This window comes from Rhipicephalus microplus, chromosome 2, assembly GCF_043290135.1.
Source record: "Rhipicephalus microplus isolate Deutch F79 chromosome 2, USDA_Rmic, whole genome shotgun sequence".
Classification (NCBI taxonomy): Eukaryota; Metazoa; Arthropoda; class Arachnida; order Ixodida; family Ixodidae; genus Rhipicephalus; species Rhipicephalus microplus.
Window position 1 is genome coordinate 282,980,290 of NC_134701.1, and position 27,499 is coordinate 283,007,788.

A 27,499-nucleotide genomic window follows, 5' to 3' on the forward strand; every position below is an offset into this window, starting at 1 on the left:
AGAGAGAAATGGGCTCACTTTTTCCATGTCTGTCTGTGTACTGAGAACCACAGGAAACGACGGTGAACATGCTTCGTCGGTGTGTAGGCACACTGGAGAAAACGAAGATCAATAAATGGAAAAAGGGGGATTTCCGTTCCGTGCGTTTGTACGCATCCTTTTGCTTGTTTTTTTTTTTTTTTTTTTGAAACGGAGATAAGTCTACGAACTGGACTTGTTAAACAAGGCAAGACACCACGCCACTGGTGTCTACCTCGTGCATACAATATTTAGTACCAGTAACTAAGTACAAGATGTTGCCGTTCCGCTATAGCTATGCTGCAATATGAAGTGTGCCAGCTTGGGATAGTTGGTATGGCACGACGATAGTTAAAGAACAAAACGACGACACACACGAGACAAGAAGGACGTGTCTTTCGTCTCCTTCTTGTCTCTGTGTCGTCGTTTTGTTCTCGCGCTATAACTATCGTCGTGCAATATGAATTCCCAGATGCAAAGCGGAAATATTATTGCGCGGAGAATAAAGAGAATTGAACTCGGTTTTCTGCATGGGTACGCCTCGCATGACATCCACCGTGTTTTGTCACCACTTCCTGTCTTCCGTACCACCCGCCGTCGTATAGGTTGGCGACTTCAGCTTCGCGTTGTAAGATTCGACCCTCAGAGACGGCGCGGCCGCATTTCGATGACGGCGAAACGCAAGAAGGCTTCGTGCGCTTACAATTTTTGCGCGTTGAATAGCCCCAGATGATCGGAGTTAATTAAAGAAGAGCCCCACGTCCAGTGCATGTTTCCAGGGTGCTAGCCGGTATAAAAACATAGTACTGAGTTTTCGATTTATTCACCCGAACGAGAATCCGGTGAAACGATTTGTAACAGCACGATTAATATTCGATTCGTGGGGAGAGAGGCGGTTACGTAGAAAACCGGGAAAAAATTCGGGAGTCCCTCCTTTATCGGGAAAGTGGGGGAAAGCGAGATTCGACGTGCGAAAGCCTCACGTGTGCGTTGTGGAAACGACGTGTTGCACTTGAAATCTGCCTTGTTACTTGAAGCAACGCGCGTGAATTGCGTAATTAGAGTGTCAGATATTAGCACGGTCCTTCGTATTCGCTCGACATTTGATATCCGTTGCGCGAGTATGAGCTCCAAAGGCGCGACCACTGTAAAACTTTGATTGATTGATTGATTGATTGATTGATTTGTGGGGTTTAACGTCCCAAAACCACCATATGATTATGAGAGACGCCGTAGTGGAGGGCTCCGAAAATTTTGACCACCCGGGGTTCTTTAACGTGCACCCAAATCTGAGTACACGGGCCTATACAACATTTCCGCCTCCATCGGAAATGCAGCCGCCACAGCCGGGATTTGATCCCGCGACTTGCGGGTCAGCAGCCGAGTACCTTAACCACTAGACCACCGTGGCGGGGCACTGTAAAACTTTGCCAACACAATAGCGCGCTAAACTTCACACAGATTACAGCTATACGCGTGGTGACAATGAAAAACGGTAAAAAGTAAAGTAATGTAGCAGGAGAAAGGTCGCCTTTTCCGTCATGCCTGCGGCGGGCAGGAAACTGCTGCCCACAGCCGGCAGAAGCTCGGAGCACCAGCCAAGGGTTTCCTTCGCAGCAGTTTACTATTCGGGCATTCCAGCGACGCAGGCGGCGCCACGTAGCCGTGCTCCGACGCTGTCAGACGGTGATAAAACTGCGACGCAGTTCAGTAGTCATGATCCAATGAACGCGTCTCCACGCTCTGCGACGCTGACGTAAACGCTCGCTACATCACCGTCTCGTGAATAAAAGTTTATCCAATAAAATAAAATTTTATCCAATAAAATAAAAGTTTATCCAATCCAATCACCGTCTCGTCCGCCATTTCGACCTTCCGCAGCGCCGCCTATGTACGCTGAAACGATCGAATCGAAGTTGACGGCGTCACACTCGAAAGGATTCAGTCGTCAGCTAATCGACGCGCTAGAGAAATCCCGAAACGCAATCATAGAACGGCTTCCGACCTGACGCTGCCGGAGGATCACAGATCACGTTTATACAGATCAGTGGCTTATCATTCTCGTGCTCTCACTTCGTTTTGCATGAAACGCTATTACGGAAATAAGTTGTTTTTGCAGTGTCTCGACACATCACATATAGAGTGACCGCAATCGCGCAATAGTTTTCAGCTCTTTCGGCTCACTATTGAGTAATGATCCTACAACTAATACGAAGAAATGCCTGCGAAGTGTAGTCGCAAACTTTTACACGCAAGCGTTCGACCCGACGGGTCAGGCGACTGCACGTGCGAAAGTATACCACTTCGAACGCCGTTAGGTATCAGTGTACATACAGGCAGCCATTACAAAAGCGACGTTACGAATCTCCCCACAACGACATTCCTCCTCCAGCAGCGGCGCGAGGATATCTCACCGTGCCGGATTTGCATATCGCTCAGAATCGGAGGATAGATAGAATCCCAGCGCGAGGTCTTTCCACCGCGCGAGAGGAACGACACACACGGGCAGACGGCAGAATTTAATTTCGCGAAAGCCGGCCAGGAGGAGAGAAAGGAGGCCCGGCACGGATAACTTTAGCTCGGCGCTGACCTCGCCCGGCGAAACACCGAGAGGAGGCTCAATTTTAGGGCCGTGTCAGTTATGCAAAGTTGGCTCCCAGGACTGCCATTATTGTTATTTGTTTTTTTTTTCGCGTTCCTTCTCCCTCCATCGGCGGGCTATTTTCCCTCCGAAGGCTCCCGGACGACCACGCTGCCGCGCAACCAACTGTCATGACAAGGAGGGGGGTTGGGGGATCTGGAAAGACGGCAGGAATGGCCCGTCCGACCTGTTCGTCTCTTAATGCGCCACGCAGGCAGATGACGGGGAGAGAGAAGGGCCACGCCAGGGGTGCAATTTGGCCCGGCGTCGTGGCGCTTACCCCGGCACCCAGGGCCGCAGCCCACAAAAAGGGGGGGGTCTGCCGTTTACCAATAAGGAAAGTTTATTGCCACATCGATCGCCCGCAGTCCGGCTGTAAAAATATTTTCCCTGTGTGTTGCGATAGGCACTGGGGTGAGGGGTGCAGCGCAGCCGTCGCCCGCCCGCACCACTACAGCAAAGGGGGCCTGCGAGAAAGAGTGGAAGGGGGGTCCGGCGCCACTTTTTTATGCGCGCAGAGAGCTCTTGTTTTCTTTTGCCCTCTCCCGTGTGCGAGCCGCCCTCTCCCAAAAAGAATGGGCGAGTAAAAGAGGGAGGGGGCCCAGCCAGTCAGGTGACCCCGATCGAGCGCTCCGGTTGGCGGAACGCCGCGCCTAACACACTTTTTTTCCGTGGGCTAAAAATTTCTCGGGGGAAGGAAGGCCCGCAGACGAGACGCCGCCGACACTCCCGCGGGTCGGGGCTAGGAAAACATTTTTCCGTGCCGTCGCTGCTGCCGCCATCTTGGAGCGACGCCCGCTGGCGAGGTCGCCGCCGCCTCATCTGTGCTGCACGACGCGGGAGCTTTGTGTTTCGGCCGGCCCGCTCCCGTCTTTCAGCACGAGCCTGCTGCTGCTGCCGCTGCAGAGGAGAGAAACGTGAGTGTTCCTCTGCCACGCGAGGCGTTAGTTGGCGGACGCCGCCGCGAGCGACCCTGGCTGGTCTGTGTGTGAGCGTGCGTGCGTACGTTAACTCCCCCCCCCCCCCCCGCCACATTCGTGCACGCTGTCTCCGCTTCCCGGAAGTGACGTCACGCTCCCGTGCATCAGTGGCGTCTCAGACGGCGTCTTCCGACGTCGCCGGTGTCGCGTTGTTTTCCTTCAGCAACGCCGCTAGAATTTGGATGCTCTGCTCCGACTTATCACAGAAAACCGCATGACCCGATGTATTCGACTGCTGGTTGTGTACTATCTGCGTCAAATGAAACCCCAACAGTGGCAAGCCTTCGCGATGGTATATAGCGCGCCGTACACTTATCATCATGCACAAGGACGCATATACGCGCAGAGCTGCCGAAGAGCTCTGCGCTTGATGACAGGCGTCTTGATGTTCGGATTTCATTTGACGCAGACAGCACCATCCACTAGCTACCCAGGACCGTGCGTTTTTCTCATTAACTTAAATATTGCGCTTCTAGAGCAACCTAACTGGCCGGTCCAGTAGGGAAGATGCCTGTCATTATAGCTGTCATCACGCCGAAAGCGAAAGTATACGTACCTGAACGCCGTCGGTCAAGAATGAACGCAACTTCCGCTGTAATGCCACATACGTACACGGCAGTGACGTCACCTTCCGCTGCTGCGAGCGGTACTTTTAGCCGGATCCCCTTTTTGTTTCTTCAAAAATACACAATTTGAATTGCGCGCGTGAAACTTCTTCGTTGACACAACTGCATGGTACTGCACGTCGGTCGAAATGTTCCGGCATAGTCTCCGCATAGTTTGAATGAAACTCGTATGTTGGCGCATGGGCCAATATTCGACACCTTTTGTCGTTGCGCCGCTAGAATGGCCCGATAGTCGGCGCTAGAACATACACCGGATACGATGTCCTCATTCGCTGAACACTTCCATGTTCTTGGAACGGGATCGCGCGTATCGTTGCTGCGAAGTGACATCTTGTCCTAAGCGGGCTCGAGCAGATTCAGCTAGATTTACTTCAAGGGGACACATTTACTTGGCCGAGCTGTTACAGCACTCGGGCGAATACAGCGCGACGTTGATGAAGACAGAAAACACCGACATGCAACGGTCGTCCGTGTCAATTTCGATCTCCTGTCTTTGTCTAAGTCAAGCTGCATTTGTCCGCGTGTTTACTTCATTACATGAAATGCCCCACAAAATCACACGCGGAGGGCGGAATTAATTCATCCGTAATATCGTATGATACCGAACACCGCCTAAAATGAATGCAAAAAAAAAAAAAAACTTAAGACAAGTTTTCAGTTCAGAGTATCAGGAAATTTCAGAAAAAAGTCGAGTGTGCAAGAAGAGCCGATACACAAAAGGATACAGCTGACTCAACCGTGCGAGACGTAGGAAGGATTTCATTCAAAAGGAGGGAAGAAGAGAGTCTTAAAACTAAACACATCAAGCTAGAAAACCTTGCATATAGCCTGCCTCTTTTGAATTTGCAGCTTTTCAGGAATGTGAAGCGAAATCGGTTACGACATGCAGTGCCAGTCACGTCCGGCTTAAGCACGCGATTCACGTGATGGTGGAGTGGTTATAATGCGATCTATCTCTTCCGTGCAATACTTTAAAAATCATCAGGGAACGCAGTTCAGTGAAACGGAGAACCGAGTCGTCGATTTATGTAACAGACGAAGGTCTAAACAAACGCGAACAGCAGGAGTCTGCGACGTCAATCGACCATGCGATGACGGCCAAATTCTTAGAGAGATGAGGCGCCGCCAAAACAAAGTGGTGCCGCTATTTCGGCGTACCTGGTGTGGAGCCACCCCAACACTCTTTCACATCACGTGGGAGTGTGCAGAGCACGACGAAGAACACGATACCACTGACACATGGGAGGAATGGGAGGCTTGTAGTCTAGCACAGCCCTGGCGGATCAGCTGCGATTGATCCACAAAGCTGAACGGATGGCTCGCGCCAGTAGGGCCCTGGAATAGGGGCACCACCCTGGCTACAGACTTTGCTCTTCACCCTGTATATTCCTCGGGGCACTGGAGTTCTAGCCTGTCTGGATTATGTACATAATAAAGTTTTCTACTACTACTACTACTACTACTACTACTACTGCAAAACGCCAACGTTAACAACGGGGCTCAAGTTATACGTCGATACGGGCGAAGTTATACGTCGGTACGGGCGAATTGGGTTTTTTTTTTTTCTTTTTTTGAGATCAGTCGTGACAGGCGGCTGCTAACAGTTACGCGGTGTTGTCCGGATCAATTACGAAACTCGCCGGAGAAATGGCGCCTAAAATATCCAATGGTATCAAACTTTCGTGTTCTCTTCAATTATAGGGGGGGGGGGGGGGTTACGTGCCAAACTTTATGTATGATCATGACGCACACCGTACTGGTCGCTCCAGAATTATTTCGACCAACCGAGTCTCTTTAACGTGGCACCTAAAACTGAGTCCCACGGCTCGTATCGCATTTCGCCTCCATAGAAATGCGGACGCCGTGGCTCGTAATCTAATCCGCGACGTCGAACTAAGCAGCGCAGTATGGTCTCGGTGAACGTTCAGATAGGGCCGTCGTTGAATTGCAATTCGGTTATTATGCTGTTGGTACTATATATAAGTAGAGACACCACGACGTTAGCCGTCATTCAGCCAATGTATACGCCGACACTGGCCATAATCAAGCCAACACTAGCAGCTACTGACCAGCGCTGGGATTATGCAAGTCGAAGTCGCATGACAACGTGAGACGCTCTGCTAGACTACCCTGCCTCCGGGATCGGTTCATATATCTATCGTCACAAATCGCACGCCATTGTATTCTGCAAGTGAATGCTAGCGGAAAAGCTGTAGGAAAACATCTTCCGAAGAACTCGTGCTGGATAGATGCAATTAGCGTTTGCATACTCAACTTTCGAGTTTACCTGCGTACGCACTCCGCAAAAAAAAAAAAAAAAAAAGACGGGCTTCGCGCCAGGTAGCGCGCGAGAGCGTTCGACCAGGGGCCCAGGTGGATGCTAATAAACGTTGCTCCTTTTCTTTCTTTTCTCCTTTCGTCTTTGTCGGCTGTCTCGTGAGGCAAATATTCTATGCAGACAGCACGGTGAACATGACGTAACCTCGGTCCGCATACGAACTATACACATTGCTTTCTCACACTTCATCTAACGAGTAGCTGTTAGACACATTTTTTAATCATTTCTTTCTTGTTATGACTGAAGTGTACTTTTAACAACCTGTTCCTTTAAATGTATATTTTATTAAACTCCTTACTAGCCAGTGGCCATGTGTATAACAAGTGTTGTGTATTTCCATGTACTAATAAGAACTTGTACCAATAGAGAACTTGAACACATTACTAATGACAACTAACAGAAGACGCCAAGGAAACTACAGGGGATGTTATTTCTAGTAATGGTAATGTAAACGCGAAGAAAGAAAAGTGGACGAAAAGATAACTTTCCGCGGGCAGGGAGCACTTCTCTTCACATTTATATTACACTTACTAGTAATGAGATCCCCTGTACTTTTCCTTGGGATCAGACTTGGGTGCACGTTAAAGAACCCCAGGTGGTCTAAATTTCCGGAGTCCTCCACTACGACGTCTCTCGTAACCATGTGGTGGTTTTGGGACGTTAAACCCCACATATCAATCAATCAATCAATCAACTTCCTTATGATCATTGTTTGCTAGTTCTTATTAGTATTGTGTTTAACAGAAAAACAAACACTTCTTCCCAACAAGCAGCTGTGTGTCTGAGTTCCCCGGGTAACGCGGCGCACGGCACTGCTTGCGGTTAAAACTCTGTCGAAGATGCCCACTCATGTGCGGCGACGCATGAAAGGAACGCGGTATTGCCCCGCGAGAGAAGAAAGAAACAAACAAAAATCATACCGATCGATCTCCGATCTGCGATGATCAAACTCCCGCAGCTGGTCTGTTCGACGTAGATTATAAAACAAGTCACTGCTTCATTATTTCCCACCTCAGTCCAACATTGGACGTTTTCGCCGAACCTTTCTTTTTTTTTTCCTCTCGTTTGCGCGTGTTTTGTCTTATTGGCTGAAAACTCCGCACTCACAAAGGACAGAACGAAACGGAGAAGAAAACGTCTGTCTCCTCGCTGAGAGAGACATAAAAAAGAACGATACAAAAAGTTTCGGGGAATAAGAAAAAGAGAAACCAGTCTCCGCGAGAGGCAAGTGAAAGACAGAAGGAAGACGGCGCGGTAGGAGTTCGTTGCCTTGGGGGGGCTCCGAGCGAAAGCCTGTTTCGGGATGGTGTGTGTACGCCAGACAGATAATAGACGGGTCGCACCGACACTTTTCGTAGTTATTTCTTTTTAAACGCCGCTTTTCTTTTCTTCTTTCAAGTGGGAAAGAATAAAAAGTCGAGATTGGCATCGGCTTCGCGCGTATAGAACGATGTGACGACCGCCTTTGTGCGGCGATGGCTGTAATGACTAGCCGCGCCTTTGCTCGCCGCTCCCCGACTTGGGAAACTTGTCCGGAGACAAAAAGGAACCTTCTGTGCGTTCGAAAAAAAAATAAAGAAAGACGTGAAACCAACATATCCGAAATGGATCGGGTTCATTGAGCATTTGATGCTTGAAGCGCGAGATGAAGGGCTATAGTGTATCCGGCGGAATAAAGAAAAGAAAACAACGTACGAGATCTGAAAGGAAATTTAAGAGACCACTGTTGGCGTGTTTTCAACGTGACCTCATCAATGCGGTCGCGATGCGAAAATTGGAGGCGGCTTAGGAACTACATCGTGAGGGCGCAACTAAACACAACCCACAGATGTGTTGTGTTTATAGTTGCGCCCTCACGAAGCTTTTTACGTCAAAGCACCAACAGTCAACTCTTTTGAGGGTCTCTGCCTCCGGTTGCACACTTGGACACTACGAACCTCCACCACCATTGCTTGAATGTCGCCGATTGGATTGGATAAACTTTTATTTGGTCCTCCAAAACACAGATCACTGTGTTGCGGGCAGCTCCCACGTGGGGACTGAGATGCCAAGCTCCTCAGCCGCCTCGCGGGCTTGGTGGACAGCCCAGAGCTGATCTGCCAAGGACGAGCTGCGGATTGCCGCCTCCCATCTGGCAGAGGTGATGTGCGATAAATGAGCAAATTTGGTGCACTGCCAGAGCATGTGCTCTAATGAAGCTATTTTCCCACAATGTGGACAAAGATTACTTGGGTATAGGTCAGGGTACATGATGTGTAACATTTTCAAAGTAGGGTACATCCGCGTTTGCAAAAGCCTTAATGTAAGTGCTTGGGGCCGGGTAAGATTTTTGTGAGGGGGTGGGAAAATCCTTCTAGACAGGTAGAAATGTTTAGTGAGCTCGTTATATGTTGTAAGAATTTCCCGGTTATCCCCTTCACCGGTAGCTCAATGAAGCAGCACACGAGGCGGCGCGAGAACTCTCCAACCGCGCCTCCACGGGGATGAGTGTCGCCGAAGGCGCCTACCAACTCGCAGACGGACGATTTTCTAGCGTTCCATCTCATTTCCTGCTACATTTCTTCAAACGCGCGGGTACAGCGATCGCGCGTTGCCGCTGTGGCGTGAACCGGCGCGCAGGTTGATGGGAAACGAAACATTGATTGATTGATTTGTGGGGTTTAACGTCCCAAAACCACCATTTGATTATGAGAGACGCCGTAGTGGAGGGCTCCGGAAATTTTGACCACCTGGGGTTCTTTAACGTGCACCCAAATCTGAGTACACGGGCCTACAACATTTCCGCCTCCATCGGAAATGCAGCCGCCGCAGCCGGGAATCGAACCCGCGACCTGCGGGTCAGCAGCCGAGTACCTTAGCCACTAGACCACCGCGGCGGGGCGGGGAAACGAAACAGCACCGACGGAGGCATTACAAAATGCCCGTCTCTATTCGCCCGCCTTCGCTTTGAAACAATGCCTTAAAGACGCACACGTAGCGGTAATAATAAATTACGAAAGACACTTTACGGTTGAACAACAGTAGTGCATGCGCATAACAATTCAGACGTGTGGCGATAGTGTAATTACAGTAGAAGACAGTATAAATATGCCACGACATACGATATATCTAATATTGCGATAGGCATAAATCGTCCTGACGTCATTATTACAAGTTACCTGGATCCGGCAGGAGTCGCCCAGCGGATCGGCACGGCGCAACACTCGAGGAAACCGGGTGAGAGTATAGAGAGTGACAGTCACGGTTAATGGAACAAGAACGACACACTAAATGTAAACGTTATGATGTCATTTTCCTAACTATAGCTGCATATACAGACTGAGACAGTCTTCTCTTGTAACACAGAGAAATATACAGTGAACAGGGGCTGCACGAAATAAGAACACCCGGTCAACATCTTCGGACTATATATGCACGACCATGCGTGCTTGTATGCTGCAGTTGCGCGTCAATACATTTCGATCACATCTGCCGGCATCCTCCGTCGTCCCGTTCGCCACGCAGACCTGGTGAATCCCCTGGTTTTCGTTGTTCCACACCGTGCTGATCACACCTTCCATTGTCTGATTGTGTACAAGATGCGCATACCACAACGCCCCTAAACGCACTTTCACTAAATCCCAATGAACTGGCTCAGTCTGTCACACAAGCCACTGTGAAGAATAACTTTCATGGGCCTTCCCGCGGCAAGCCCAATTAGTGAAGAGCAATAGGCACCGTTCAGTCGAGTTTTCCAGCGGATAAAAAAAAAGCAACCTTGAGACGACCTCAATGAAAATGGAACGCGACGCGCCCGTCTCGCGCCCTGTCGGCGAATCGTGGCCGCGATACAAGACGGACGCGAGCGCACGTCAATTTTCTGGGTGCCTCTAACGGTGAATGTCAAAGACTTTGAGACGCGGCAGTGTGAGCAACGCAGCTCCTTCTGGTCAGACCGCCTACCCGTTTGAGAATCTAGACGCGCCACGGTGGCAGATCTGGCTGCACAGAATCTGCTGGGATGACTTCAAACAACGCCTCCTGCCTGGGGAATGGCTCGCGCTCCCAGCGGAGTTGGCCTGCCTTCAGTTTTGAGCAAGCGCCGCGCGGTGGCGCTCGCGACCGAGACTATTATCACGGCAGCGGGCGGTACCAGCCATAGCCTCCTCTATAACTTTGTGCCCGAGCGGTCGGTCCCTCAGCGCCGTCCCCCGAGCTATTATGGGATGCGAGCGCTCCTGGCGGAGCGCCGAGGCGCAAAACGAGAGAATGGATGGCAGCTATGGAGAAAAAACCGGCTTTGAGTAACTACCGAAAGGGCAAAAATGAAATAAGGAGGGAGGCATTTTACGATAATTCAAGGGGAAGCGCTTTACTGTTTGAAGCGAGATCGGGTTGCCTTAGAACGCGTAGTTATAAAGCAAGATTCAGTAAAGAAGAAGAACAATGCACATGCTGCGGGAAAGATAAGGAAACGGCGGAGCATGTTCTGATTGAATGTGGAGATATCCACCCAGGTGTACTCCTGTATCCGTCAACTGAGCTCGTAATGGTTCTAAATTCTCTAAAGAATTACGCGGAAGTTTTCCTCGCAAGAGCGAGAAAGATGAATCAGCCACTGAAGGCTGCCGTTGACAACGCCGCGCAAATACTACAGAAACGTGACAAACTCAAGTGCTCGACCCCGGGACATCATAAAAAACTTTTGGAGGTTGTGCTCGTGAAGTTTCTCCGCCCACTTTTTCTGAACTTCGCGACGAGTGTGACTGACAAACACGACTTGGCAAAAGATTTTCATGTCAAACCATTGTCTCGAAAAGTGCTCAAGCTTTGAGCGCGAAATCAAATAACAAAGCTCACATTGCATTCTGCATACAGTGCTTGTGTTAAAAATTTGGTGTGTGCGCACTTCTTAACGTATACGCATAATCCAATGCAATGTAGACGGTTTCTAGACCGTCATAAACGCAAGCGTGCATAGGCCGCGTCGTCTGCTGTTATTATGGGATCGGTGCGGCATCTGGCGGCGAGCGCCAAAACTATAAGGGACGGATGGCGCGTATGTATTTAGCGCTAATGCGCGGGCACAAAAAAATATAGGAGGCTATGTACCAGCTAAGCGTTTTTCATCTGCGGCCCATAGGGGCGCGTCAGTCGAGAGTTGTTCGAGACCTGCAACTGTACACCGCTATTTCGAAGGCTATGCAAAGTGTTGCGTTGTTACACCGTCCGCCACAGGTGACGCTAGCGCCGGAGAACATTCTAAAATAAAGGAGGGAAAGGGTGTGGCAGCCGTTTTTCTTCTCATGCGGCAGGCATCTTCTAGAGGAGGCGTTGCTTCAAACTAAAGTAAACCAGAATATAATTCAAACCGAGTCGACTCTGCAAGGTATATGCGAGCGTCTCCTCTCATTTCGCTAAGATCGTTAGGTTTTCGTCCTTCTAATTAGCCGCACATTCATTTTTTTCGTGTATTTGTATGTTCCTCCGCGGCTTCTTTGAAGTAGTTTTGAAACGCGTTTCTGTTAACCACGGTGTAGGATCCATACTCTTTAGCTGGAGACGCTTCTCATTTGGCGCACAAAGCGCGTTCCATGGCAACGCCGACGTGCACCGCATGTCGCATTTTGTGCGTGCGTGTGCGTGCGTACGTGCGCGGAAAACACACAAACACGGCGTGCGTTTTCAACTTTAGGGATTCGCGCTACCACGAAATACTGTGGCGCCAGTTACAGACCCGTACGTTTCCTACCCCATCTTTTCGCCATCTTATACACCCTGCAATATACCCCTCCCCTTTGTGCATTTTCTGTCAACAAAGAGCTAACCTAGACCATATCATGTGGGGGTGTACTCGAAACCCGCCACCCAATTCTCTACACATTAATAGTAAGGAGCAGTGGGAGGCTGCTTTGTGCAGCTCGGCGCCCGAGGTCCAGGACCAGATCTTGGATTGGGCCAAGAGGGTAGCGGAGACCTACGCTGGGTAGGCTCCTTTGACACTCCACCACCGCACCTTTCCCTCTTGGGATGAATGAAGTTTTTCTCCTCCTCCTCAACTTTAGGTACTGGTGTGCAACTACCGCGTTCTTTGACTAATAAATTCAGATTTTCTTCGCACCGCCAGTTTCTTGAACATAGCGTTTTCTTTTTTCTGCGCGTCATCCCACTGATAGACACCCACATCCGTCAGCAGTCCGATCAAGACCGCCGTGACGCGCGGTTGTTTCTGGCCGCCACCCAAGCGCAACAACATTTCGATGTCCTCTGACCCGGCATTGCAGGTTGCTGCGGTGACTCGGGCCGCCGATGTCATCGCCGCGAAAGGCCTGGACGGCCGTGTAGACGTGGCGTGGGACCGCGCGGTGGTCCGAGGACCTTATGGAGTTGTTCAGTCTGTCCGTCTGTCGATGTTCTCTCGTGTTTCGGCAGTCAGTAATAAGTTCACACGAAGACAATCGAGTCAAATCTCGCCAAAATACCAACCGACGAGCGCGAGCACTTCACGGAAACAGCGTTGGGCCAACGCCACCTAGACTATAAGTGGCGTTGGTTGGACGCGGAGAGCGTCTGCTATAGCTATGCACCGCGTAGGTGGAGCCACGGCCGAAAGAAGAAAGAGCGAAGACCGCCGAAGGAGGAGGAGAGAGGAGTTGTCGTTTTTATTTTATTCAGGTGCTTTAGTAGAGGGTGTAGGGAGTAAGGTCCCTAGATGAAACCAGGGACCTTAGTAGGGAGTAGTAGATGGTTGGCTGAAGCGCCCTCACTAGGCGATCGCTACAACGAGCTGTGAAGAAGAATCTGCCCGGGCGGTAAGGCCGCGTTCACACTGGGCATTCCGGCCGCCGAAAGTGCTCCGAATCCGGTTCGGCGGCGGCGAGTTCCGCCGAAAGGGCCTTCTCCGCGCCGATCGCTTTCGGACCGATTTTTGCGGCGTCTGCCGCCGAATCGGTCACCGCGGACCAATAGGAGCGCTAGTCAAGGAATTTTGAAAAATGGCGGCCAAGCCCTCACTTGTTATGCCGCAGTGCACGTAACTGAATGTTGAAACCAACGGGAGTTTAACCTACTCTGAGCCTACTTCGCCTCCGTATTTCGTGAAAGAGGTGACCGAGCTTGCTGTTGGCGTGACCGAGCTTGTTGCGGTCTTGCAGAGCAAAACAAACCCACCAACGCCACTGGCGTCGGTGGTTTTTTTGCTCTTCGTGCATTACAAGACAGCCACTTGCCAGCAAACTAAGCAGTACTGTCTTTTCTTGCTTCTTGCGTACGAGAATCGTCGAAGTATACACCACCGGATAGCGTAGTAGCGTTTGCAAGCCGTGACAACAACCGGGTGACAGCGCATCCATCCCGCGTTCGCCCCGTAGTAGATGGTATATTCGGCGGTAGGTAGTAAACTTTATTTCGGCGGCGCGGGGCGCGTCCAGTGCGAACGACGCTGCGTTTCGGCGGCAGGGGAATTTCGGTCGCTGTAGAAAGCGGATGTTTCAGTGTGAACTAGGCATAAGTGCGCGCATGCCGCTCCTCCAGTCTGGCCATCACCTGTAGTGCACTGTGAACTGAATTGACTCGACTAAAAGCGCGTTTTTGCACTCATCAATAATCGAGTTTTTCTTCGGTGCACACTGTATCCTTCGGTGCACATGCACTGTAGCCCCGTACGTACTCCCACTTCCAACATTGCTCGCCATATGGTGCAGGTCCAGTACCAGGCGAACCGGAGGATGACCGAGCACTGTGCCAACGCCGACCCAATGTCCGGCGGTGCAGGCGCCGCGGCGGGCGACAGTCCCGGCCTGTGCGTGAGCCAGAAGATCCACTGGCCGCACAACGTGACCTGCTACCTGGTAAAGTTCTACCGCCAGACGCCCTGTCTGTGGGACCACTCGCACCGCGACTACAGCGACAAGATGGCCAAGGAGAGAGCTCTGCAGCAGTTCTCGAACGAGACCGGCTACCCCGTCGAGGCGGTACGAAAGAAACTCATCAACCTGCGCAACCAGTTCACAAACGAGTGGCAGAAGATGGACCGCAGCAGCAACTCGGCGAAACCGTACCGCACCAAGTGGGCGTTCTACAAGTCCCTCACCTTCCTCAAGGACGTCGTACTGCCACGAAAGCCCAGGAACGCATTGCACGTAAGTACATCTACGCGAGCGCGAGCTCTCCCTTACAGGTAATATAAAAGTCTGCATTTCACACTAAATATACACACCCTTATAAAGTTTTTTTCTTGACCTAAGGCGGACGTTCCTTTGCAATAAACCGTATTTTCTCTCAGTTACATAGAAACGCCACGGCCGTACAAATCCTTTTCCAATTATATTATATATATAATTGGAAAACGCCTAACGCATTCAAGACCGTGGTATCATTATATATATATATATATATATATATATATATATATATATATAATGATACCACAGTCTTGAATGCGTTAGGCGTCGCATAAAGCATTGTGCCGACCCCAGCTTTGGCTTCTAAATTAGCCTAAACATATGCTAGCCTTCAGATATTAGCAAAAATTTGATGCGATGCCTCCAGCGTATATGGACGCGTGCGAGTTGCTTAATTTCCCATGCGTGTATGAAGCCTTCATTGTTCCGTTCACGCTTTCTGGTATAGAAGGTGGCACCGCCGAAAGAGGTTCCACTCAGTCATGTTTCGGTGAATGCGTGTTGGCGCGACGATATTATTGCTATGAGTGCACTAACTGCGTCTCGACATCACTAAAGGGTGCTGCCGTATAACGGTACGGTATCTGAAAAAAATATATATATATTGTGCTCTTTCGGTTGCAGCACGAGGGCGTACACATGAGGATGCCTCCGATGGGCGTGCAGGCTTTCGACGCACGCTCGATGGACATGAGCGCGAGCTTCGGATTCGCCCGGGAGAGGCGGCTCCACGAAGCGCAGCAACAGTTCCACCACGACGGCCTCGACCATTCTCCGCAGAACCACCAGAACCACGGCAGGTCGGCGCAGAACAACAACAACGAGGACTCCTCGCACCTCGACGGGTCGGCGCTGCTGGACGGGTTGCAGCAGCAGCAGGAGGGCCACCGAGACGGATCTTCGCACCAGACACCGCCGCAGCATCAGCAGGACCAGGACGTGACCGTGATCGGCCCGGGTGGCGACGTGGACGACCTGGAGCTGTCGCAGTCAAGCAACTCGCTCGTGCTCTCGCCCGAAGTGACCCTCGAGGAGCCGTCCTCGAGCGAGCGGAGGATCCTCCCGGTGAGCATGCCCGTGCGGTCGAGCATTGTGCACGCGTCCAGTGTTTGCACCGTGTGCGCCCCAGTAGTGTAAGGTTAGAAGATAAATTGAGCCAATCGAGCTTTACTTTGTTCTGGTCAGCATAACGAGACTTAACACAACGTACTTTCCTCCATCAAGGTAGCTTTATATTTTTCTGCACATTCTTTTAACACAAAAGTGTTTTCGCCGAGGTCCACCAACATCTTAGTGACGTATTTCCGTCACGGAAATGACGTCGAAAAAAAAACGGGTGATCAGAAGACAAAGAAAGTACCGTTAGCAGAAGTCGAACCCATGACCTCTGGGTCCGCGACATGTTTGCAGATGCCGGGCACGCTATACGCCACTGTCACAAACTTTGTACGCTTTAAAGAAGAAGAAAAAACGCTTTTTATATCTACCACGGTCCTCTCACAGCGTTCTCGATATAGTGTAGTCTCACGTGGGCTGGATAAAAAACAAGGTGGTAGTAATGTATCATGACCGTGGCATCCACGGTTACTTCTTTAACGCGTCGTTTCAAAGCGTCCGTTCCATTGGGCGCGCTTCCAATATGAGTACATTTCTGTGAACGCCGTAACACACCTCCAGGAGGCGATCTTGCCCCAAGCGTCGGCCTCGCTCATAGCATCCATCCATACCAAACTTAGCTCTGCAACCTCAGAACGCGCCTGTTTCGCCTGGATATAGCTGCTCGTTGCCCAGCCCCGCCAATTCGCCGCCGGCCAAAGGGAACACACGGCGCGTGCTGCGTTTCCCTCTGGCCAGGCACTACAGTGCCGCGAGTAGATGACTTTAGCCCAAGTTCTGCGTCCAATCAGGCAAGCGCTTCCTGTTGTCACATCGCTTTCTTTGATTTCGCTCTCACTGTGAACTACCACAGCTACCATAAGCGTCTATCACCACAAGGGTTTGCTTAATCATTAACGATCGATGTTAGCCGTCGGGATGGAGATGTACGATTAAGTCGCAACGCGGGTGCATTCACGTTGAGTGGTGCTATAGCTGTCAAACACCAACAGACATAGCGCAAGGTCTCCTGTATCAATGTACGCTAAACATTAAACTAGTTGTGTAGAAAAACTATTTACTTCTGTGTTTTACTAATTCCTATGACCGAGGGATCAACCATGTTTTTTTTTTAATTTTTCTAACGTCTTCGTGGAATGTTCTGGCGACTTCACGTAATTTGCCTATGTGATTGGCACGAGTAGCAGCGGGAAGATTGCATCTGTCAGCTCTGTCTAAACTCTGCTAACACTTTTTTTTTTCAGGCGGAGGATGACGGTTTCCATCAAGATATACGACCAACGTACACGTTTCCAGGAGAGCGCTACGGCGACATCCAGAGGTACGAAAATAACTTAGAATAGTGTGCGTGCTATGCTATACTATGCTATGCTCAGCGCTGCAAAACTGAAGGCGGGTATAGTGGTACCAAAGTCGGTTCACACAAGCTGCGATTTCGTTAGCCGTTACTGGGTTGCCTTAAAAAGCAACACGTGGTCTCAAAATAATGCCGCGCAGGACCTCTATCCATCATTTAGTAGTCTTGGCCGGCGAAGTCGCGATGTGCAGTCGATTTTGCTTTAGAAGTGTAGAAACACCAATTTAGCACGAAAACCAACAGCTTTTCGCACCTGCGAGCCCTCGAATGCCGCGCACCTGCGCACCTAAAAGCCACGAGTCATTTCGTTGACAGTAGGAAATAATTCGTCGAATCGCACGAAACGCATCATCAGTCACACGCGATAAACAATGAAATACTAAGAGAAAAAAGGGGGACATATAGAAAGTGTGAGTTATACGGAAAATATTTATGCGATAAATTACGAACTATCTGAACTATGTCTTGCATTGCACACGCCTTACACCTACGTGTCATTTCGCCGACAATTAAAAGTCATTCGTCGAACCGCAACGCGGGCACGAAATATCTATCAGTCACGCTAGGGAAACACAGAAATGCATTTCAAGAGAACAAAAAGATGTTACACGGGAAGCAGGCGTCATACGCTAAAATATGAAGAGGCTGGACGTACAGCAGGCCTGCGTATCATTTCGTCGACGACAAGGATTCGCCGAAGAGCACCGCAGGCACGAAGCACCTTATAAGCGAGAAACGTTTAAATGTCTTGAAAGAGGAAAAGAGCTCATACGGACAGAACACATTGTGTACGGGAAATTATGACTCTAAAATATTTACTCCGACTTAGCAGGGCACAATAGTATTAACAGAATTACAAAGACCCACCGCGCACTCATCATGCAGACGGCATCGTGCCAGTACAACGCCGACACTAAACGAGCTATAGCCGATTTGTCGCGACAAAATCGGCTTGCGAACAACCGTGGCCACTTACGGGACGTTTAAAAGGACGTGTGACGACATTTTTTTTTCTTCAGTAGACTGGGCGACCTCTGCTCATTTGGTGCCAGTGCGTGCTGAGGATGCCGCCTGCAGAGATGGCAAAACGACTAATTTCAGTAATATTGTTTAGTTGTGTTACGTCGGAGTAATTCGTTTAGATTAATAATGGAATGAACTACAATGTGCGGAGTACAGGTTCAACGGCCACGCGCGAGCATGTGTTCATGTGCTCCCTGGTCTGATCAGAGCTGTCCGAATTGAGTTTCAACAACCGGTTACAATCTAAGAAAGAAAACATGATCAGCCCACAGCTATTACTGTGCCTCCCCAAGTGAGTTCGAATCAATGCTTCATTCAGTAGCGCTTCCTCATTTTCGTGACGTCCAACTATTCTCGGTTTTATAATAGTTGACTTTCCCACACAGAGACACGTTTGCAGAGCTGGTTTCAGGCTGTAAAATTTAATGTCCCGATGAATTTTGCCATGGATTCTGAATTCGCTGCTCAGCTAAACGTAACGTTTTAGGTATACAGCAACAAAAAGCCTACAACTCTTAACATGCGCGTATTATTTACGCAACGAGAAGCCTTTAACTTTAAATATGCGCGTATTGTTTACATTATCCGAGGTAACGTGTACACGGTTCTAGGGGAAACGCAGCTAGAGCAACCGTCTTTCGCTGGGGAAGGGCGGGTGCCATGCTTTTGTGGCAGGAGCTTACGTCATCCTGAACGCTACAGACACTGGCGAGCATTCCAATACACACCCACTCAGAATTTGGCATCTCATTGAATGTACCCCGGGTCACATGGGACTAAAGGGAAACCATGGCAGCGGATACAGGGTACCTCGAGGGTATGCGAGCCGAGCGCATTCTAACTTCGCCCCTGAGGAACCCGCTCCCGTGCCTTGCGACTGTTAGGCCATCCTAAACAATTATAGAGGACTTACTCCCGTATTCTAGAGCGTCCCTTCACTCAACGCTTCAGCTTCACTTGAGAAAGCCGATGGGAGCGCCGTCTCTAGGCACGGCAAGTCACTGCATATCAGCGATAATCTGCTGCGATTCTTGAGTATCGCAGCGTCATTTTCAGCCGAACGGTGGCGCAGTGCTCAACTCTGTCAAATGAAGGGTGGAAGTCGAGTCGAGGAGCGTTTGTGAATACGGGGGTTAGGCAAGCTTATTCCCTACCACGCCGAACATAAACAGGAATCGGTCAGCTGCAGGCAAACTCAAACCGGCACGTTTCGAAATTTACTGTGCACGTTTCCTGTGTACGGAGTCGTACACAGCTTCGGTTGAAAGGACTAAAGGCAGATTAACTCTAGCTAACTGTACGTGACATTGCGTGAAAGATTGTTATGGGAGAAGCGCCAGTCTTTATTATCGCCCGGTGTGTGCCTACGTACAGAGCACGTTTCTCTGACGCAGGGGCGATCACGTGGACGCGTTCACATGCTACATCGGCACCGAGCTGCGACGCATTCCGGACGAGGAGACCGTGGGCCAGCTGAAGCTGCAGATCCTCAAGCTGATCTTCAACGCCCAGGCGACCACCGCCGCCTACCAAGGCAACGCGCAACAGTGACGCGGCGCGCTCCCGTCAACGAGTCACGATTCACTGCCAACGCGCGTATATAGCACGCGGTGCGGTCCAGCGTAGCGGAACAACGTCAGGCAACCCGTTCAGCGCTAAACTCCCCGTCGTCAAACTGGACCGAACCGCGTTCGGCAGTATACAACGCGCACCCAGATGGGAACAAGACTATAGTGATGGACGAACAAGACTGTAGTGATTACCGGACGAGACCTAAGCGCCTTCCGCGTCAGAACTGCGGCCCAGCGGCTGCGTTCAAAGTCCAATGTGTCAGAATGCGAGTAAGTCGCTCGCAATGTACCGATCGTGGTGCCGTATTTATTATAGGGAGCACTGTAGGCGTGGCTCTTTACCCGCGACAACATAAGGCGATTTAGAGGAGACAAGGACTTCCCTATAGAGAAGAGCTTTTGTTTTAAAAAAGTGCGCGCATTTAGAAACACAACGCCGCTGACACAATATAACCCTGTGCACTGTTATTATCAACGGCGCCGTGCGTCGACGATTCGCCTATTTAGCGCGATATGCATCTGTCCCTTGCAAGCAAGAGACTGGGTACATACTCATTGCCATCAAAGTATATGGGGTTGCTTGACCCTCAACGAAAACTGCAGCTTCGGCACTTCCGTGTCACTGCATCTATGCACAAGCGAGCACACCGCACGAGGGTACACGGTGCCGCGTTGTCACTGAGCGGAATTTTTTTATATTCACTGTTAGATTTTGCGTAAGCTTTATGCCCAACCTTTGCCGTCGAACAGGCTCGGATTGAGTCCGAGAGTATACTTATGCGCGCACGTACATTGTCGTGTTTTGTTTGTCTTCCTATGCCACCTTTAAAAAAAAAGCGACCTAGAGGCACAGCTGGCCTTAGTTTAGTCGGACCAGGTTTACGGCACACCGCGACAACGAGTAGCGCAAACCGCCCGCCGTACATTCGAGTACGTGGAGAGACTATGCACAACTAATGGCACCGTGCCGATTTTAGTGTCAAAGTAAAAGCGAATGTGCGCACAATGCACACGCGTGTTCACTTTGCACCTGGAAGTGAAGAAGTGTTGCGGACAGTCAAGCTAGTTTGTCATCCATTACCTATCTACAGCAGCGCACTCGTTATTTAGTACAGCAACAAATGCGAAGCCTGCACTGGATATAAGAGACAGAGCAGCCGGTTACTGACGGCGCTCTTATGCAATTTCTCCGAGTATAACGCCCGTGTCTTACAGAAGGCGTGACGTGTCATGTCTTATAGAAGAAGGTTTATATATACGCCACATGTAATGCGTGCGAGGTCACAAGACGAACGTCGTATATTTCCGTGCATTACTATCGAATCGCTCGCGACGAGGCTCCAGTCACGTAAGCGAACTGCCAAACGAAGACTCCTTTTCCGGTGCACGCTCCAACGAATGTGGGTGTGAATGTGGGTGTGAATGTGTGTGTGTGTGTGTGTGTGTGTGTGTGTGTGTGTGTGTGTGTGTGTGTGTGTGTGTGTGTGTGTGTGTGTGTGTGTGTGTGTGTGTGTGTGTGTGTGTGTGTGTGTGTGTGTGTGTGTGTGTGTGTGTGTGTGTGTGTGTGTGTGTGTGTGTGTGTGTGTGTGTGTGTGTGTGTGTGTGTGTGTGTGTGTGTGTGTGTGTGTGCGTTCGTCAGTTTCCGCAAATTGACGCGCGAACTGTCGTTCTGTTTATGAATAAACGTATACGCACGGATGTGATGAAACACCTTGCCTCAAGCTGTCGTGCAGTTCACTTTTTTTTTTCTTGTCGTTATACTTGGTGTTCCTGGCTTGCCTGTGCTGCACTAACCGCGGCGCATTGATCGTGCCGTTGGGCATTGATTCCGAGAAATGCAACACCTGCGACATGTCGCTGACCTGCGACCGTATAGCCTGTTCCATACAGGTAAAGCTGGTGCGGGGACCAGTTAATATGACCTCATGAGTCATGACTGTTCACGCCACCAAGAACTATTATATGTTAAAGTTACTATAGCTGCTGGATACTCTGCAGCTGCAAATTAGCATTCGTAGCGAGAGTGACACGGTAATTTTGCCTCACAGTCGTGATTCGTGCGTTGTTAATAGAGAGTGTTAGTACTGCGTACGTGGCGGCGTTGCGTACGTAAGGACGCCACATTCTGCGTAGTGCGCATGCGCAGACCGCAACGCGCACGTATCGCATTACGTACGCAGCCGCTACGTACGCACGAGGTGATCGCGCCGCTCTCGAACAAGTTCGCGACAGCGCGAGACTGCGTTTTGCAAAATGGCGGCATCGAAGGCAAGCACCGACCAGCTCTGTGGCTTAAAATATGGTCCTATTCTGGCTATAACACTTGGATTGGCTCACATTGGCTGTCAACAACACGTGCTTCTATTTCGATCTACCAGATGGCGCAACACGCTTCTCGCTCGTTACGTACGCGGGTACTACGGCGTACTAAAAGCCGATTAGCGGCAAACGACGCCACGTAACGCAAGGCACTTGCGTGATGCGTACGTAGCACCATTCCGCAGTACTAAAACTCTCTAATGTTGAGCAGGGGCATGGCCAGAATTTTTTTTTTCGGAAAATGTAAGGTGTTTCAACCATAAATCATGTCTCGTCGTATGTGCGTTTGTATGTGAGCGTGCACATATAAGGAAGCAAAATTAAACTGAATATCGGGGGTGGCGGGCTGCCCCTGGCTACGCCCCTGCTTTTGAGTGATAATGATAGCTGGGCTTCATTATCACTCGACGTGTCATAATTCGATACGACGTGTCATAATTGCGATACGATTAAGAGGCACGCCATATTGGGGAATCAATGATTAATTTCGACTGCTAGAGGTTCCTTAATGCACACCTGAATGTAAGCGCATAGGTGGTTGTATTTTGCCCCGGTAGAATTACGGCCACCGAGGACGAAAATTCGAGCCCGCGCACTCGAGTGGACTACGAAATTACTGCGCGAGAGCAAAGTAACTGACAACATCGAAAATAGCCACCTTGTCCCTTCATAAATCTTCACCAAAGAGCTAGTAGACCAAAGAGTATAGTAGTAATAGTAGTAGTTATCTGTCTTTTTTCTTATAACTGTAGCAGAGGCAAGGTATTACTGCGAAATTAGTCCCGATTGGCCTACTTTCCGCGAATGCAATTCGTTGTCCTCCTTTCACAACTCGACCCCCGTAGAACGAAGCCCATCGCTTCTTACTACTCCGAGCGAGAGCCCTTTTTCTCGCAAATTGGCGAGGCGCAGCCCTTTCCGCCGAGCCTCACTATGATATGTGGAGCTTAAAATGCGCCATGCACCCTAATGGGCAGCAGAAATTAGGCGTCTCATTCTTCCTCGAGCCACCAACAGCACCGACGTCCCAAAACCACCATATGATTATGAGAGACGCCGTAGTGGAGGGCTCCGGAAATTTCGACCACCTGGGGTTCTTTAACGTGCACCCAAATCTGAGCACACATGCCTCACATATGTTCGCCTCCACTGAAAATGCAGCCGCCGCTGCTGGGATTCGATCCCGTGACCTGCGGGACGGCAGCCGAGTACCTTAGCCACTAGACCACCACGGCGGGGCCCGAGCCTCACTATCGTCCCTCGGGTTACAAAACCTGCGCAACGCCTGCAACAACGACTATGGCAAGGGATCATTCTTAGCCATTCCACACGGCGAATTGTATACGCTACGAGTGAAGTGCAGCACGATGTTCTCACTGCAAATTTCGCACCGTCACATGCAAAAAGCGTCGCTCTGTCGCTTAGTCTAAGCTAGCTATAGACTTCTTCCATAGCTTATTATGATATGCATTTTATGCGTTTTGTGCTTGGCGGGGTACAGCAAATTTAATAGAAAGCGCGTGCAGAGTTCAAGCCGGCGCTCAAGATGGCCCTCGACTGCTTAAAAAAAATGGCCCCGTATCTGCATGTTACACTGCAAACGTCGTCGAAAGACTATAATCTTGCGTCTGGAGAGAGTGAACAAAACGTTTATTTGATGCTCTGCGCAAGAAAATCAGTCAATTTGTCTTTAGGGGGCACTGCGTTAGAGTGCCTCGAGCGTGCAGCGGATGCGAACGAGCGCATCAAGTCACGTCACACGTGAGACATGAGCGCTATCTGGCAGTTATCGAGGAAAACGAAGCACGCGGCGTGCGCGTCAGTCTCTGAGGTGATAAGGTGTAGAACGCAAAGCGACGGGTAGGTGCCACCACCGTGTCGTCTAGGCAAAGCGTTGGAAACACTTGCCTTTTCGTGCAAGCGTTGCATGGTCAGCGCAGCGTGATAAACGCTACGGTTCTTAGGATTACTTATGTATGCCCCGCCGCGGTGGTCTAGTGGCTAAGGTACTCGGCTGCTGACCCGCACGTCGCGGGTTCGAATCCCGGCTGCGGCGGCTGCATTTCCGATGGAGGCGGAAATGTTGTAGGCCCGTGTGCTCAGATTTGGGTGCACGTTAAAGAACCCCAGGTGGTCTAAATTTCCAGAGCCCTCCACTACGGCGTCTCTCATAATCATATGGTGGTTTTGGGACGTTAAACCCCACATATCAATCAATCAGGATTACTTATGTATGCCTTTTCTAGTAAAAAGACACACATACAGAATATTGATGTGTTGTGTGGTGTCTCTAATATGCGCAATAATTGCTTTTTAATTGGCAATCGCACAAGTATGAACGATAAATCTTGAGAAATATTGGTGGGCGCTGCGGATGGGGTCGGCCGTTTGGAGTATTTTTTGGTCTCTTTGGTGCCATCTAGGGTACCATTAAGGCGGGCAAATGGAAAAATGTACAGACGAAAAATTTTGCGTGGTAAGTCCCCAAGAGAGACTATCATCTTTAAAAAAGCTGAATGAAACAAAGATGTGCCCTCGGTAACGCCACACGCACACGCAAGCACTGACCCTGCTCCTTCCCAGGGCCACATGTTTTCTTTTTCTTTTTTTTTTTTGCGCGTCTGCAACCAAAACACGCGCAACCATTTTTTTAGACCGACACCGCGCTACATGCACTGCACCTAGACGCAGACGAGAGAAGTAAATAAACACGGCAGACGTAGAGGCTAGACTTCCGAAATCGCAGCCGTCAGCGGAAAGGCACATCGCGTGGCACAGCGAAGACCAGCATAAAAAAAAAACGCCCGAAATGCAGCGAGCCGCGCAAACGCTGATTTTTGCTCGCGCTGCACGACAGTTCAGTGGGTAAATATTATTTTCTCTCCCGCACGCGCGGGCTCCCTCCACGGCTTTGTCCTTATAATCCGAGACAAAGTGCAAGAAAAAAAAAAGACGAGAAAGGGAAATCGAAAGTTGGCGCACGGTCACTATATATATACATGAACCACCCGAGACGGTCGTTCTAGCGTCTCGCTCGCTTTCCTTTCGCGTAGCCACGCTAGCCTTGCACGAACCGTCGGCGATGTCTCGCCGCAGTCGTCTTCGTCGTCTCCAGTGGCCCGTTTCTCCCTCTCGGCAATGGCACCTCGGACGTCGACTGTCGATCGACGCCCTCGGGGTATACGTGTCCGATACGACGACGCGCAAAGAAGACGACCGCAACGCAGCGGCATGCATTCAGCCAACGGGGGACCGCGCTATAACGTGCGCCGATCACACTTGTCCGCTGGCCGCCCTTTAGTAACACACGTCCCCCAGGGAGAGGATCCACTTCGCCATTAGGTTAGTCGCGCGCCGAGTTCCCCGGCTACGATGCGAGTCTCGTCTCCCGGTAGACGATGGCCGGCCATTCAGTTTCCCGGCGGCGTTACGTATGTCGTCGGCGCGGAAGAAGCACTCCGGAAAACGATGGGAGGAACGCGCCGTGTCCTCTTTTTTTGATCGATCACGTCATCTTCTGAAAATGCGTTCCTTTTCGGGCGCTCGTCTGCTGCTCCGCTGCCGGTCGGTCGCCCGTATACGAGTGGCAAGAGAATTCCGCCCAGCGGTTTCCCTGGTTACGTAGGTTCCCATGCATAGTTGTAAGGGATAGGAGTAATATTCAGGGGACGGTATAGTGTCGCGAAGGCAATGTCTCGCGGAAAGCCTTTTCTTCTTCAGCTACAGCTGGAGTTCGTTCTTTGCCAGATGCTCTTGTTAGAGTCGCTATTTAACGACTTGTCTCGAGGAGGCCACCCCGAGGAAGAATGAGAGTCTGAACAGAAAAAAAGCTGCGTCCGGTCGGTCACTGCGCGCTTCGCGCCAAACCAGGCACCGCGCCGTGCTTCCGACCGGACTACAGAAATTAGGTGCCTTTCTCCTGTTCTAACCACTACCACCACCACCCCAAACGAGCGAGCCGCCGCTTGCGTCCTCCGGGGCGATCGGGGAGCGACATCATAGCACTTGTTTGCGCGTCAAGGCCATTTTAGAGAATGCGCCCGTTTCGAAAAGCTGCTACAGTCTCGTTGCGAGGCAGGCTTCACGCGACCATGAAAACTCATGTTGGGATTGGTTATCCTCCTCGGCTTGCCTGATTGGTCCACACTCCCGTGGATGCTGGAAAACCCTATTTAAGCAGCGACTCGGGCCCTTTTTGGGGTGATCGGACTCGGGGTCAACAGCGCATCTCACCACCGGAGACCAGTCATGCAAGCCGAGGGGTATGCCATCACTTTCCATGTTTTCTATTTATGACTTAGTGAACTGTGTAAATTCAAGTTGTGTTAGATAAATAAACCCCCAATGAGTGCACCCCCAAATCATCGTGTCGACTTGTCATCGCTTGCCTGTGCGGAATCGCTCCCACGCTTCTTCGCCTCGAAGGTCTTCAGATGTGTCTAGCTTAAACCCCGAAGTTTCGCCACAGTAGAATGGGTCATGGAACAAACTATAGGGGTCGCACAGTTGATATCAAGCGAAGGTAATAGGCCTAGGCTGACCACTTAACTCTTAAGACAGGCCAACAGAATGGTTACCAAGGGATAGAAAATGCAGTCGAGGAAGACAGGGTGGTTAGATGAAGTGAGAAAATCAATAAATTCGCAGATATGAAATGGAAGCTTCTCGCGCCGTACATGGTAAACTGGACATGACTGGGAGAAGCACCCGCACTGCAGTGGAGAGGCTGAAAATGTCAATCACCGCGCGCTTGAAATATTCAGTAGTTCGAGGGAGCAGACGGTCCGTATGTATACATACAATCTAGAAGCCAGAAGATGGTATATAGTACACGTTTGAGCAACACATTAGCCATTGTCGTAAGCAGAAAGTTCTCTTTTTTTTTGGGGGGGGGGGGGGGGGAGTGCAAACCAGGGTTGCATCATGGCTGGGCGAGGGGGAAGTACTGGTATAGCTTGGGTGAGGGCAAGTGCCGATGAGACTTGAGGTGGGCGTGTGCCCCTTTTGTACCCCCCTGCCGACGCCCGTGACATCAGCGGCTAAAGCTGGAGGAATGTGTACAGAAGTCCCAATACGGTTGGTTATATAGTGCATGCCTTGCGCATTCGGCACCGTCGTGTTTCAAGCTGTGCGCTTCTCCTTCTCTCCAAGTAGTCGCCTCAGTAAGTGCTGTGGTTACGATGTCGGCTGCTGACCCGGAGGTTGAGGGTTCCGTCCCAACCACGGCAGTCGCACTTCTATGAGGACGGGATGCCTGAGGTCCGTGTACACTGTGCACACCCGAACCACCCGTGCCTCGCAATAATATCGTGCTTATGGCGCGTAAGAAACCCCAGATTTATTTATTT

General features: G+C 50.5%; 2 protein-coding genes across 2 annotated transcripts in view; one reads left to right on the top strand and one right to left on the bottom strand.

Annotated features, from left to right (window-relative positions):
* LOC119180080 (alpha-1,3-mannosyl-glycoprotein 4-beta-N-acetylglucosaminyltransferase B) overlaps positions 1–27,499 on the bottom strand; it is a 149,731-nt gene that overhangs the window by 46,725 nt on the left and 75,507 nt on the right. The gene's annotated exons all lie outside the window — the stretch shown is intronic.
* On the top strand, positions 2,812–21,203 carry LOC119180088 (uncharacterized). Its single transcript, XM_037431233.2, has 5 exons — positions 2,812–3,576; positions 14,286–14,723; positions 15,390–15,830; positions 17,126–17,202; positions 19,656–21,203. The coding sequence occupies exons 2-5, from the start codon at positions 14,310–14,312 to the stop codon at positions 19,810–19,812; spliced, it is 1,089 nt and encodes a 362-aa protein (XP_037287130.1). The 5' UTR covers positions 2,812–3,576; positions 14,286–14,309; the 3' UTR covers positions 19,813–21,203.

Bases quoted from the DNA above. Each gene is read 5' to 3' on its own strand.
- LOC119180088 (XM_037431233.2), top strand. From the start codon at position 14,310: ATGACCGAGCACTGTGCCAACGCCGACCCAATGTCCGGCGGTGCAGGC. The intron at 14,724-15,389 runs GTAAGTACATCT...TTTCGGTTGCAG, and splicing joins AGCCCAGGAACGCATTGCAC to CACGAGGGCGTACACATGAG. The intron at 17,203-19,655 runs GTACGAAAATAA...TCTCTGACGCAG, and splicing joins CGCTACGGCGACATCCAGAG to GGGCGATCACGTGGACGCGT.